Source organism: Delphinus delphis, chromosome 17 (assembly GCF_949987515.2).
Source record: "Delphinus delphis chromosome 17, mDelDel1.2, whole genome shotgun sequence".
Lineage (NCBI taxonomy): Eukaryota > Metazoa > Chordata > Mammalia > Artiodactyla > Delphinidae > Delphinus > Delphinus delphis.
Window position 1 is genome coordinate 3505890 of NC_082699.1, and position 15472 is coordinate 3521361.

The 15472-nt window shown below is 39.7% G+C and overlaps 1 protein-coding gene across 2 annotated transcripts in view; it reads right to left on the reverse strand.

Moving 5' to 3' along the window:
• Nucleotides 1-4799: 4799 nt before the first annotated feature.
• LOC132440436 (transcription elongation factor A protein 1) overlaps nucleotides 4800-15472 on the reverse strand; it is a 60538-nt gene continuing 49865 nt past the window's right edge. For both annotated transcript variants that reach the window (XM_069541559.1, XM_060035380.1), the window contains 5 exons: nucleotides 15166-15222; nucleotides 13339-13493; nucleotides 10587-10733; nucleotides 8042-8113; nucleotides 4800-6351 (listed from right to left, as the gene is read on the reverse strand). In XM_069541559.1, the coding sequence (XP_069397660.1) occupies nucleotides 6343-6351; nucleotides 8042-8113; nucleotides 10587-10733; nucleotides 13339-13493; nucleotides 15166-15222 (440 nt within the window). In that variant the 3' untranslated portion in view covers nucleotides 4800-6342. The remainder of the gene's footprint in view (nucleotides 6352-8041; nucleotides 8114-10586; nucleotides 10734-13338; nucleotides 13494-15165; nucleotides 15223-15472) is intronic.

Sequence of the window (15472 nt, forward strand, 5' to 3'; positions counted from 1 at the left end):
GCAATCTGGCAATATCATTCTGCATGCACATGTCAACTAGCTGAATCCACCCGACAAAACATCACAATCTACCCACAGGGGAACAGGTTTTCAAGGGAATGGTATATACCCGCAGACTGCTTGCCCTACAGTGAAGGGGACTGGCATACACCTCCATGCACTGGCAGCGAGTGTTCTAAGCTAAAACAGCAAACTGTAGGGTATGTAAAATGTGTCCATTTATAACGTTAATAATGGCCATTCCCCAAAAGAGTCTTCTCACCAGTGGAACTGGATACTGTTCCAAAGTCTTATTGCTGTAAATTACCGTTTAGTCCTTACAACCCTCTACGGTAGGATGCTCATCTTTACAGATGAGCAGGGAGAGGGGTGAAGTACTTGGTCAGTCTCACAGCTGGTACATGGCAGCTGGGTTTGAACCTGAGCAGACCAGAAGCCCACGCTCTTAACCGCTATGCAGGGCCCATTTCCAAGGAAAAGAGGACTAGATAGCCCGGTATGAGCATGTACACACACGCCGACGTAACAGAGAAACTACAGAGCCAGGGAGATCATTTTCTCTAGTTCACGACTTTGACATAGAAGATGAAGGTAATCCAGCCAGTCTCCCGGGCTGGTATTTGAGCAGCCGTCCAGCAGGCCTCTCTGTTTTTAGAACTCACAAAGGCCCAGGTGGCCAGTTTTTCTCATTGAACATGACAAAATAAACATCTTAAAAAAATCATTCTTCATATATAAAGATGATACTGTCTTACACAAGTCAGTCAGGTTTGTTTGTTTTTTTCCTGTTACCAAATTTGGAGCTAAACCATTACGCTTTCCTGACATGTGTAATCAAAAAATTTCAATTTTGAATCATCTAAAGTACAGCAGTCATCAAACAGGGTTTTTCCTGAGTAATGCCAACTTAATCTCACAGGGGATGAAATTGTGGCCTTGACATTATAATCCATCCACTTGAATTAACTGTCCCAGTGGAACATTCTGGAAAGGCGAATAAATAATCAAAATATTAACTATAAGAAAACTAGCAGTTAAAACTTGATTAGCCTCAGAATGGGAAGTCTGAATAAAAAAATAATTATCTACTTAAAAAACACAAGAAGTTTTTTAAATTAAAAGTATGGTGACTATAGATAACATACTGTATCGCTTTGTTGTGCAACAGAAACTAACACAGTACTGTGAAGCAATTATACTCCAATATAGATCTATTTTAAAAAATACTGTACTGTATATTTGAAAGCTGCTAAGGGAGCATATCTTAAAAGTTCTCATCATAAGAAAAAAATTGTAAACTAGACTTCGCTGGTGGCGCAGTGGTTAGGACTCCACACTCCCCATGCAGGGGCCCCGGGTTCCATCCCTGCTCAGGGAACTAGATCCCACACGCATGCCGCAACTAAGGAGCCCGCCTGCTGTAACTGACCCAGCACAACCCAATTAAGTTAATTAATTAAAAAAATCGTTAACTAGATGTGGTGATGGATATATTGTGACAATCACCTTGCAGTATACACATAGGTCAAATCATTATGTTGTACACCTAAAACTAATAATGTTATATGTCGATTACAGCTGACCCTTGAACTACATGGGGGGTTAGGGGAGCCAACCCTCCACCAGGTTAAAAAGTTGGCCCTCGTATCCTAGGTTCTGCATCTGTGGACTTAACCAACTGTGGGTCCTATGGCACCACAGTACGTATCAAAAAATCCACAAATAAGTGGACCCAGGCAGTTGAAACCCATGTTGTTCAAGGGTCAACTGTGTACCTCAATTTTTAAAGTTTTTAATGGGGAGAGGATTAATGAGCATTTGATCTTACGGATATGTTTTTAAATATGAATTTAAAAAGAGGGGGCTTCCCTGGTGGCGCAGTGGTTGAGAGTCCGCCTGCCGATGCAGGGGATGCAGGTTCATGCCCCGGTCCGGGAAGATCCCACATGCCGTGGAGCGGCTGGGCCCGTGAGCCATGGCCGCTGAGCCTGCGCGTCCGGAGCCTGTGCTCCACAGCGGGAGAGGCCACAACAGTGAGAGGCCCGCGTACCGCAAAAAAAAAAAAAAAAAAAAAAAAGATGAAGGCTGCAATTATTAAGGGGGCAGGGATGGACCCATCAGTGAAACAATCCCGAGATAAATCAGCCTGATACTGACCTGTGACTTTAATGCTCCTTCTGGATCAAAAATGCTTCTGCAGTTAACTGGAAATCTTAGTAGTGTTCCCATAGGTTTTTTTTTTTTTTTTTTTTTAATTTATTTAATTTTTGTCTGTGTTGGGTCTTCGCTTCTGCACAACGGCTTTCTCTAGTTGTGGCGAGCGGGGGCCACTCTTCATCGCGGTGCGCGGGCCTCTCACTGTCATGGCCTCTCCCGTTGCGGAGCACAGGCTCCAGATGCGCAGGCTCAGTAGTTGTGGCTCACGGGCCCAGTTGCTCCGCGGCATGTGGGATCTTCCCAGACCAGGGCTCGAACCCGTGTCCCCTGCATTAGCAGGCAGATTCTCAACCACTGCGCCACCAGGGAAGCCCTCCCATAGGTTTTGATGTTCTGCTATCAGTACTTTCATTTAGAATCATATATTTACTTAAATATTCATCCAAAACAATTTAGGATGAAACCATCTTTTTTCCGTTGCTTGTTACAGAAATCTAAATCTAATTTAACTACAAAGGAAACTGACTGGCTTTCATTAGCAAGAAGTCCAGGGTAGTTCCAACACCCACGTGGCTGGACCGAGACCTTCTCCCCATTTCAGCCCCCCCCAGGCTCATCACACACAGAGGGTCTCTGCACACTGTTGGTAAAATGGTACAGGGAGCCCCAGGGGCAGCTCCTGCTGGCTTAGCTCATCCAGGAGAAACACTGCTTCTCCCATCTTTCATAAAGTAACCCCAGGGAAGGAGCATGGGGTGGGGTAGGACAGTGAATGACAGACCTACCAGGTCACATGGAGGCGAGGTGTCCCCTAAATGAATCAGAAAAGATGTTTGGGAACTAGTGCCAAAAAATCGAAAGATACAGTTATGCCCCTCCCTTGCCAGTATTCTCACAATTTTGCCTTTTTATTATCAGCTATACTTTCCAATGGCATTATTACAAAAATAACTTGGATACACACTGTAAACTACATATAAGAGTGAAAAAGCCTCTTTATGTCAAAGCAGCTCAGCTTTCCAATTATGAAAACACTTGGGCTAATTTAACCGGACTGCAGGGCACATCACACATGAAATGTTGTTCCTCTCTGCAGTCAGGGCCATTAAAGAAAAAGTAACCATAATTAGCTGTCTTTTTACAGCACTGGGGAGAGGAAGCAGAACAAGTCATTGGAAGCAGTCACCTGTGCTTTCATTTTCCATCCCCCACCTGGATGAACAAGTACCAGAGTACACAGGTCCGATCCAAACATTTTTTAATTAATAATAAAACTGTCGCATCACTTTGCAGAACTTCAGTACCAAAAGAAACCTCCCGAGACTCGAGCTTGTTACTTCTTCCTCTGGAGCTGGAGTCTAAAACATCGCCAACACTATTTACCTACCCTCCTCCCGCAGGTCCTCAATTGTGGAAGTCTTCAGGTCCCAGCTCCCACACAGTCAAGAAATGTAACACAAACACAACCAAGAAAAACTACTTCACACGCACCTCCTATGTGACACCCATTCTTCTAGGGGCTAAATACAGCAGTGAACAAGTTTCCCATAAAAACGTATGGACTCCACCTTCCCTAAGTTACAGCTATTGGCCACAGCACAGCCACATGGGGAGACTTCCAAGCACACTTGTCTACTGCTCTGGACTGATTTCACTGCAGCTTCCTTCAGCCTAATTCTTCCATTACTACCTAGGAACTCATCAGGCAGTAACTCTGTCCTACTCACTGTGAGGTAATAGCACCTTCAATGTTGGTATTGACACTCTACTTATTTTTGAAGCTTACAGAAATATGTGGATTTTATGTCAGTGACTATTCACATTACCTTTCCCAGTGGGATATTCAATTCTCGAACGGCTAATTTGCTCCAGCTAAATGGGGTGGAGGTGGGGCCCGCCGGGGGCAGGAAAGAGGAACTGTTGATGAAAACTCCTTAAATCTCATCACTTTAACTCTAGTTTTTATTTTGATAATTCAACTCAAATCCCCGAATTTCACTCTGACCTGTAGACAATCGCTGTCAAAGTCTAGTCTTGTTAATACTTTAAATATTCTTCCATCTGTGAGGCATACACAGATTTGACGTCTGCGTGTATGTAAGCATTTCAGAACTCCCGCCATGGCTTCTCAATGTTCATACCAACGCTCATCACCCTCAGGTGAGCAGGAAAACCAAGGTGGCCATTTTCTGCTTTCCTGGGACAGTGCTTCGCTAACTGCCACTACACCTTTCTAACTGACTTCCTGTATGTGTTCATTTAACACAGTGACTCTGTCCTGGAAATAGACGCTAGCAAATATTACCCTTGAGAACATTCACTTCCAGTTACTTTATAACTGGCTGGCATTTTCCAATATAAGGTTCACTATTTGGTCTCTCATATTACGTTAAGTGCACACAAGGGATGCACTCACGTGCTCTGCTCAGAACCAGCCTGCATCCCTCACCAGGGGTCCAGGAAAGAAGACAAACGTGCTCTGTACTACTGCTCAATACTAGTCCCTTAATACTTACAACCAGGCAGCCATCACTTAATTAAAACTGGACTTTAAAATCACCTTAATAGTTGGGAAAGTAGAACTTTTTAAACAAAAAGTAAAGCAAGCATCAATATCTAAATAAAAATAACAAAATGTGATACATGATTAATAACAAGAAACTTTATTGAATTAACAAATTTAAAAATGGATCACTTAATTTAAAAGTGGGACTATTTTAATTTTATTCTTATTAAATTCATTCTTTCAAAAATGCACGTTATTTTTCAAATGATAAAAGGTTACTCTGTGACCTGACGAAGTAGAGGTGGGATGGTACCAATGGGCCAATTCCTCTATGTGGGGTCTGAACATGGACTTTTAGATGTTGTTTTCTCTATTACATCAAACTGACCTCCAGTAAGCAGTGGAGAAGAGGGAGAGAAGGGGAGTGCAAAGCAGGTACTCAGATCTCTCTATAGAGGTTTGAGAGCGCAGACGGAGCACAATGAAATGTGGACTTTGTAACAGTGGCCTTAAGATGTTCTAGACCAAGTGTGAAAATCATTTTTTCTTATTCCTAACAAAACAGATGGCACACACTTAACTGTAAGGTCCTTCCTGCAAATGAGCTGCGTTACAGCCCACGTATTAGTCTGTTCCACAACCTCATTCTTGTGTGACAGAAAGAGAGTCAGGACAGAAATGTGCTCCATTAGTCTCCATACGGAAAGGTCACAGCGTTAATGATTTATATAAACCTTAAAGTCCTTGGTCAGCACAGATTTCCAAATCAAAGTTAAGTCATGAACTGTTTATAAGAACAACACTATCCTAAAATGCTAACGTTTTCTTCCCAGTATGTCTTCCTACAAAACGAAAAAATGGTCAAAAGTTTTCATTCTTTGCCTGAGCTGGGATTTAGGAAAAGCCTACTAGACTACAACAATGTTCTGCAAAAGTAAAATACACTACAAAGTCAAACAGGTAAATAAACAACAAACCAAACTGATTTCAACAAAGTCAAGTCATGTTTCCAAAAGTAAAATCTATTACGAACAAGTAATAAACATGTACAAGAAATTACAAGAAATGAGGATCACAGTTAGTTACAAATGCAAAATAATAACTAATTATCCCAGACTTGTGAACATAATAATTAAAATCAATTTCATATGCTAGTTGAAATATTATGTACAATTTAGATAAGCTGGTCAAGTATTATCTGAATACACACCATGTTTGATAAACTTATAATTACATTACCTCTTCTCCTCTTTTAATATTTGCAGGTACATGCCAATATAGGAAAAAATGTAATTTCCATTTGTGTATTAACTGAGAAGAATAACATTTTTACTGTGTATGTTTCAGATTGTAAAAAAGTTAAGGTACATTTTCCTTTAAGAAGGAAAAAAAAAGGTAAAAATAAACTGCCAAAAGTTTAATATCAACTTACTTATAAAAATGGAAAAAAAAAGTTTTGAAACAGATACCATACAATTATCATGTGGTCTCCTTACTGCTCTGCAACTACAGAAGGCATTTAAGGAAGGGATCCTATGTCAAAAACAGAGACTAACCCAAGGGATATATGTTACTTTAAAAATCTGATTTGCAGGAAAACTAGTTGGTTGGCCTAGTCTTAAAGCTAATTACAAAATCCATTTTCTTAATGGTCCAGGTGTTTTGCCAATTCTTCCAACTCAACAGAACTGTCAAAAAAGAAGAAATATTTTGTGAGACCTTTAAATACAGACAGTGGGGTGTATCCCTTCCCACATTTAACACAGCATACACCTTAAATTGCTGAAGAAAGAGGCATTTCTAAAAAAGATGCTGTGTTTTCCAGACATGAATAGTCACCTATATTAAGTGTTTGGCTCTTCCAACTTAGAATTACTAGGAATACATAAATAAAGAAACAGTGTAAAATATTTTCTCAAGTACCTCTCTCCTTAATTTCAGGTTAAAAAAATTAATTCCAAATTTGAACTTCTAGAGTAAGCCACCGTAGGCATCAGCTTTCTACATTAAATTGAATTTTCTTAAATCCAACAGAACTATGTCAGCACTTAAGCAGCCAATTGCCTGTATTCAATACAAACTGCAATATACCCAGTCATCATCATCATCATCATCATCATCTTTATCATCACGAGGCATCATGTAAACAAATCCAAGAGCCCTCTGGAAAAGCCAGATTTGCCCAACAGGACTGAAAAAAATGAACATCCCTCTCTTAGACCAATTAAAAAACCTGCCAACTCAGGAAGGGAGACACTGTTTCAAGCCACGAAGACACTCTCAATACCATTAATCTCCCGGCCCAGAACGAATCTTTGTAATAAAATGTGTACTGTCCTCAAGCCCAGAGAAAGTGCCGAGAGCCAAAGTCTCACACTATACTCGTGAAGGATATTCTCCCATTGTCTGCCTTTTAATTCACTTCTGTTTTCAGAAAATGTTTTAAACTATAAGAATAATTCAAAATAAGCATTAGACTAAAAAGTCTAATGTAAGTATAACTTAAAAAAGAAAAGAATCTTACACAAATTTCACAAAAGCTAATAAAAACAGCCAGCATTTTTGGTGCACCAACAATGACCAGGCACTTTAAATATACTATATCTACCACTCACCACACCCTGTAACGTGGGTCATGAGAACATCACGGTTCGGTAACACTAAGTAGCAAAGCAGTTCAAAGCCTGTTTGGCTCCAGGGAGTATCTTCCTACCGTGTGAGCCCCCCCAGTCCCACACTCCTAGTATCCCCACCTCTGTCTCAGGTATGATGTGTAATTCTTCTCTCAATTTTAAATTATATTTCTGTGGCTCACAAAAATCACTCAAGAATGAATCATTCAAATAACCTAACTTGCCTGTGCGGGGCTAATTCAAGAGAACACAGGCCGTACAAAGGAAGGCTTAGTGGAAAGCCTACGAAACCACGGCGGTGCTCATCTGGATTTCCTAAAATAAACACTAAAACCATCGGGCTGGATTTCAACAAGGCAGAGTAGTTTTTCCAGAACCAAAGTCTATAAAGACAAGCCATACACTTGTGCGGGTTTTCCGGAAGAACAAGAGTGGAAGCAGCTGACTGGATACAGTAGATACAGGACTGTGACGCTGTAATGCACAGTTAAGATTCAAACCTGTCATTTCTGCAGCAAGACGACATGAAGGTTGGCAAATTAAGTCAACCTCTTTATTTCTAGTAGGACGGCAAACAGTACGTTCCACGACAGACGCCAGCCACGGCCTTGCCCAGCACTGGGCAGCGTGAGCACGTGCACACACCGGGGCATCCAGGCAGCCCCCGAAGCAGACCCGAAGAGACCAGCCCATGGAGAACCACCCCATGTAAACAGGTGAGACGGGAACCCCAGGAGGCATGTACCTTCCACCGGTTTCCACACTCGTTGCAGACAACAAACGTTGTCATTGGTTCATCAGCACTCCGCGTTTGGACCTGTAGCAAAGTCGGGTGAAAAATACCACTTTTCACAATACTACAAAAAGTCCAACCTAATTAAGAACGGTACCACAGTAAAATGTATAAGAGCTCGAAACAAGCTCAGATAAGCGAAATAATGTCAAACAAACACACGTTTCCAAACTTCATTTTTCTAAGTCCTTGTCGTTTCATCTTTTATCTGTTCATCTAAAGTCACACATTATACTACTGATAAATGGCTAATAAATATGAAAATTTTTCATCATAACTAAGAAGCACAGAAATGTTAATTAAAAGACATATCAATTTTCTCTTACAAATTAGCAAGGATGTAAAAATTACAAAAATATTTCATTATGACAAATATAAACTGCCACCAACCTTTCTAAGTTAGGCAGCAACAGAGCCTTAAATACCCGTCTTCTGTGACCTAGGAACTTGATATCTGATCTATCGTAAGATGGTAATTAGAAACACAAATAAAGATCTGTGTGCAGCTCAACATCACTGATCATTGGGGAAATGCAAATTAAAACCACAAGAAAATATCACCTCACACCTGTTAGAATGGCTATCATCAAAAAGACAAGAAAAAGCAAGTTGTCAAGGGTGTGGAGAAAAGGGAACCCTTGTGCACTGCTGGTGAGAATGTAAGTTGGTGTGGCCGCTGTGGAAAATGGTGTGGAGGTTGCTCAAAAAATTAAAAACAGAGCTACCATACGATCCAGCAATTCTGCATCTTGGTACACAGCTGAAGGAAATGAAATCAGTATATCAAAGAGATTATCTGCACCCATGTTCTCTGCAGAATTATTCACAATAGCCAAGACATGGAAACAACCTAAATGTCCTTCAACAGATAAATGGATAAAGAAAAAATGGCATATATTCATGATGGAATATTATTCAGCCATAAAAAAGAAGGAAATCCTGCCATTTGAGACAACATGGATAAACCTGGAAGGCATTATGTTAAATGAAATATGCCAAACAGAGAGACAAATACTGTATGACATCACTTATATGTGGCATCTTAAAAAAAAAAAGCTGAATTCACAGAAACAGAATAGATGGGAGGACATGGGAAGATGTAGATCAAAGGGTATAAACTTTCGGTTATAAGAAGAATAAGTTCTGAGGATCTAACATACAGCATGAGGACTATTTTGTTAGCGTAGATCTTAAGCATTCTCACCAAATGAAAAAAAAAAAGAAAGAAAAAAATGTGAGGTGATGGATGTGTTAATTATCTTGATCTTGGTAAGCATTCCATGACGTATGCGTATATCAAAGCATCACATTGTACACTTTAAATAAATACAATTATATTTGTCAATTATTTTTCAATAAAGTTGGGAGGGGAGATCTGTGTACAAGGATGTTTGAAGAGTATACTTTTATAATAACACAAACACTGGAAACAACCTGAGCATCCAACAGGGAAATAATGAGATAAGTTAGAGTCTACCCATCTGATGGAATATTATACAGCTATTAAGATGTTTATAAAGGTTTAAAAAAACAAAGGAAAATGCTTACACAAAGTGAGGAAAAGTATATAAAACAGTTTACAGTATTTAGCTGCAACTAGGTTTTTAAAAAATCCACAAAATACTACAAGCACCAAAATATAGAACATTGCCCTCTCTGGACGGCAGATTAATAAGTGATTTTAAATTTCTTGTTCATACTTTTCTGTATTTTCAAAACTTTCTATAAGTAGGTATACTTACAGAATAACAAATAAACTAAACATTATTTTTATAAAGTGCTTAATTTTCTGTCAATCAAAAAATGCAATCCCCTCAGTCTCTCTAGTAACCGGAAACAATTAGTTGTTCTTTAAAGGGAAAATTTTGAATTTAGCAGATTACAGACATAGCACAGCCTATTTAGCAAATGAAATTAATGACAGTGAGAAAAAATTTTTTCACATATGCACATACAATCAAAACAACTATAACACAGCTCTTTTCAGTGGTTCAAGAACAAAAAGGAAAGTCAGTCACATCATATATGATGTGATAAATGAAGATAAAAGCCATCAATATGTTGCAAAAAAGGAATAAATATCTGGAAACCAGTTAAGCTAAAAGTACCCAGGCTCCGAGTGAGGGAGAGCAAAGAACTTTCCCTAAACTACATGATCCTGCCAAATAAAAAGAATTGTAGCCTGTTTATACACTAACCAATAATCCAGTGCTTTTTAGCTCTTAGAGAAAAAACATGGCCATTTTATTAAATTCTATAATATTTCATCAATTTCGGTTTGTACAGCTTTCACAGTAACAATTCCTATAGAAGTGTAACTATTTCAACTTATTTTCAATTAACTGGAATCTGCTAGTATTAAGAATGCACTGTTATACTTAAGAGATATCTCCTCTCAAAAAATACCAAAATACTGGTAATTATCTTTACTACTTGTTTTAAAATAGGAGTTGCAAGCATTCTTAGTATGAAAATAAGACTATAAACAATCACAAACCTGTGTGTAAGTGCAGTTCTTCTTCTTGCATTTGCCACATGTGAACAAGTCCGTCTGGGTCCCACCTGTCTTGGCCATCTGATGCTCTCTGATGGCTTCTTTGGTCAAGTTTTTCCGCATCTCTTTGAGCTCATCACTGGCCATCTCCTGTTCGGAAGGTGGCAATACCACTCAGTTACGGGCATCTTCTATACATATGCGGAATGCTTTTTACACTCCCTTAGTTTAACACTAACAAGATCAAAATCAACTTTTAAAGTCTTAAAAAGTGAAAAATTAATATTTTTCCTCAAAGAACTCATAAGAGTTTGCTTACTCTTAAAATTTTTTCAAATACTTATAAGTCTGCATGTGAAAACTGGATTTAATTACTGTTCAAAGGCTTATAAACAACGTAAACCTGTAGCAATGAGCACCTCTCGTATCCAGACTATGGTCTCTACTATTGCACCCACCCACCCCCACTACCGACAAAGGAACCAGAGGCCTCTGGAGGAATGTCTCGTTCCAGTTCTGAGTCAAGAAAAGCAGAAGATAAGTCAGAGTCATCTTGTGCCAGAAAGCACGGAAACTACCTGATTACTCTGAGTGAGTCACACGGACAGAGGAGCTACATGCAGGACCTCCCACTGGCCAGAGAGGATGATTTCTTCAGCCAACAATATGAATTACGGAAAAGACCAATCCCCACTGGATAAATAAGAAGTCACAAGTCCGTGACGACACTTAAAAAAAGAGAGCACAAACGTTTGCAAGAATGGCAACAAAAGCCCCCACTGGCAGTTAGTAGGGCGCCAACTCCTCCTTCTGATAACTGTTAACCAAAAGGAAAGAATTACACATTCACCCTGCCTTTCCTGTTCTAACCAACAGTGTAACCAAGAGCCTTCAACTCAGGGAAAGTGCTTATCAAAGAAATCTAGCTAATAAATGTGAAAGCAATGACACAATTTTAGAAATCTCTATTTTGCAACCCCTAATGAAATCACCAATTCAGTGGATGAACACATAGATGAAAGGCTGATGGAGAACTTTACAACGGAGGGATCAGACTGTCAGTACACAAACCCCTGATCAATTTCCGCACCCTAAGAGTCGAGCAACAAAACGTGTCTCCTGATGTGATGCAATATGAAATAAGAAGGACCACTGATGAAATATTTATGCAGGAAAAGTTAAACCTGCATGTAACCAAGCCCATAGAACTAGCTTCCAGTTCATAGAAAATGAAGGGGACAGAAAAGTTAAATAACATCATGAGGAAGAAACAGGCAATTCATACTGTGAGATATACAAGAGAAAAACTGGTCTCTTCAACAGGTCAATGTTATGAAAAAAAGGGGGCACGAGCAGGAGAAGAAAATGCTTTAGATTTAAATATGTACACACAAAATCTTAAGAGACCAAACTTAAGGTAACATCTAGACTTTGGATCCTGATACAAAATAAATGAACAATCGAACATAATATGAACATGAACTAGATATTAGATATACCAAGGAATTATCATTAGATTTGTTACATGTCATGATGCCAATGTAGTTACATAAGAAAAGTATCATATTTTTAAAGATATCTCTCAAGGATAGAAAGGTAAAAGGATATAATGTCTGGAATTTGCTTGAAAATAATTCAGGGGAGGGCTTCCCTGATGGCGCAGTGGTTGAGAATCCACCTGCCAAAGCAGGAGACACGGGTTCGAGCCCTGGTCCAGGAAGATCCCACATGCCGCGGAGCAACTAAGCCCATGCGCCACAACTACTGAGCCTGTACTCTAGAGCCCATGAGTCACAACTACTGAGCCCGTGTGCCACAACTACTGAAGCCTGCGTGCCTAGAACCCGTGCTCTGCAGCAAGAGAAGCCACAACAATGAGAAGCCCGCGCACCACAATGAAGAGTAGCCCCTGCTCTCCCCAACTAGAGAAAGCCTGCGCAGAAACGAAGACCCATCATAGCCAAAAATAAATAAATTTATTAAAAATAAATAAATAAATCCTGGATGTCATTTCTAAAAAAATAGTGATAATAATAATTCAGGGGAAAAGAAAGAAAACAGAAAAAGGGATAGATGAAGAAGGTGACTAGTTATTGAAAATACTTGAACCTTAGGTGATGGATATATAGGATTTCATTATATTTTGTTCTCTACTTTGTGACAGTTTTAAATTATTTTAATGAGGTTTTAAAAAATGAATTTTAAAAATATAACATTTTTATTAACTATATAGAAAGACAAATTCACTGTCTTGGATGCTTAGTCAGATAGTGAGACTGCAGACACACTGCAGCTATTATCTATGAACAGCTACATCTATAAATAGCAGACAATGAATTCCATTTTCTCCACCATTTTCTAAATAAATATAAGGAATAGTCAATAAGATATAACCAACTTTACAGTATTTAACCATGAAAAGAGCTTAGAGGTTACAAAGTCTGTTTGCAATTAGAGATTCGACTCTTTGATTCTAAATGGATCTACAATAAGTAAAAAACACTTTTGTTTTTAGACAATAATTTATTAAGGCAATCACCCAAAGATCACGGCACAGTTGTGAAAGGAACAAAATACTGAGGCCAACAGATTCAATCACCTTAAGTATTTGTCTGGTATACTGTATATATAAGTATATTAGAATAGCTAATAACAGTTTATTAATATGTAGTATTTATACAGTACTTTATGATTTAAATAGACTTTACACTTGATATCATGGAATACTGTCATAGAAATGTACAAATATACTCACCTCTGCCGTCATTCTAGCAAACAAGTCAGGAGGAATATTCCCACACAGCACATTTTTCCTTAAATTTGGATTCTTAGCATCCTTAAGATTTGATATCCTACTTCGTACTCTATTTTTGTATTTCATGTCCGTATTCCTTATTTCTTGATAGATAGGTACTAGGCCATTAAGGAAAAAAAGGTTAAGTTATAAAGGTAAGATAACTTTTTCCTATTCTGCCGCAATAAGAATTCCTGAAATTTCTAAGCAGTGTTTCCAATTTAGATTAAGTTAACAATAAGGCACTGTTTCTGCCTGATTTCTTGATCTGTAACTGGCAAAAAATAGTGATCATACTTTTATGCTATGAATGAGCAATACTTTCTCAATGTTTAATGCCAAGCAAGACACAAAGTAAAAGGGTTTCAAAAGGTAACTCAGATATGCAATCTGAGTGAGAAAACTTGAGAATAAGAGCTTGAACTTACACATGCTTTCCCTTGCCCAAATCTGCATTCTACCAAGGATCCTAAGAGTCTCAAGAAGACTACACAGGGACTTCCCCGGTTGGCACAGTGGTTAAGAATCTGCCTGCCAAGTCAGGGGACATGGGTTCGATCCCTGGCCCAGGAAGATCCCACATGCCACGGAGCAACTAAGCCCGTGAGCCACAACTACTGCACCTGCGCTCTAGAGCCCGCAAGCCACAACTACTGAGCCCGTGTGCCACAACTACTGAAGCCTGCGTGCCTAGACCCCGTGCTCCGCAACAAGAGAAGCCACCGCAATGAGAAGCCCACGCACTGCAACGAAGAGTAGCCCCCGCTCACCGCAACTAGAGAAAGCCCATGTGCAGCAGTGAAGACCCAACGCAGTCAAAAATAAATAAATAAGGGCTTCCCTGGCGGCACAGTGGTTAAGAATCCGCCTGCCAAGTCAGGGGACACAGATTCGATCCCTGGCCCGGGAAGATCCCATATGTCACGGAGCAACTAAGCCCGTGAGCCACAACTAGAGCCTGTGCTCTAGAGCCCGCGAGCCACAACTACTGAAGCCCACGCCTAGAGCCCATGCTCCGCACCAAGAGAAGCCACTGTAATGAGAAGCCTGTGCACCGCAACGAAGACCCAACACAGCCAAAAATAAAAACAAATAAATAAATTTATTTAAAAAATCAAATCAAATCAAAAAAAAAGAAAAGGCTACACAGCACCCTGGAGGGCCTTCTGAGAGAAAATCTTTCACAGTAGCCCTGAGGGATCATTTCCTCCTTGGCTCAGCAAGAAGCTAGTTTAGCAGGTGGCTTTCTCAAGAGAACAGGCAACAGCAGGGGCCCAGCTCCAGAGCAGCTCCCTTTCTAACAAGGCCATTTCCTCAACCAGGACAGTCCCACAGTCACACTGTCACCTAGATGTTCCCTGTTCTCTGGACCCACGTGCAAGACCCCTCCCTCTCCCAGAGCCCTTCCCAAGGCCCCCAGCATGAACACACTCCTGTCCAGGATAATGAGCTCAGGGGATTGTATACACTTTGCTGAGTACCCCCAAAGATGAAACCCTACTTCCCATTTACTAGCATGTGTGTTTTCCATGCCCTTCTGCACAACTTCAACTGAGATGCTACGTTCTCAATTTGCAAGGCAGAAAAATAAAAATACTATCAGTACTATGTGTTTTACTTTTGAATGACAGGAAAACAAGAATAATAAAATGACACGGATAGCCCTCCCCTTTCCCATCAAAACAATCAAGATAGAAACTGAAGAATAAAACTTTGAATTCTTTACAGGAAGAAAAAATAATCTAGCGGATTTCTTAAAACAATTATGAATATACACGCAAAGGATATCTTCCTCGATTTGAGATCCTAATTCTTCCTCGTCAGCTCCAATAGCGATGTAGTCATCTAAACACAGGCACAGAGAATTGTCATGAAAAAGTGATTATAACACATTAAAAGAAAATTTCAATACAGGGTCAGTTAAACTGTATTCCTATTTCTTCAACCCCACTTGCCCTGTACAAAGAATCCTTTCAGTTTAGTTTCATTAGAGTCTTGTGTCTCTACTACCCACTATGCTCCTCCTCTGGATTCACCTAATGTCCAAAGGGCTCCTGCATGGATGACTCCTTATCCCTCAGGAGTGGGGAAGTAA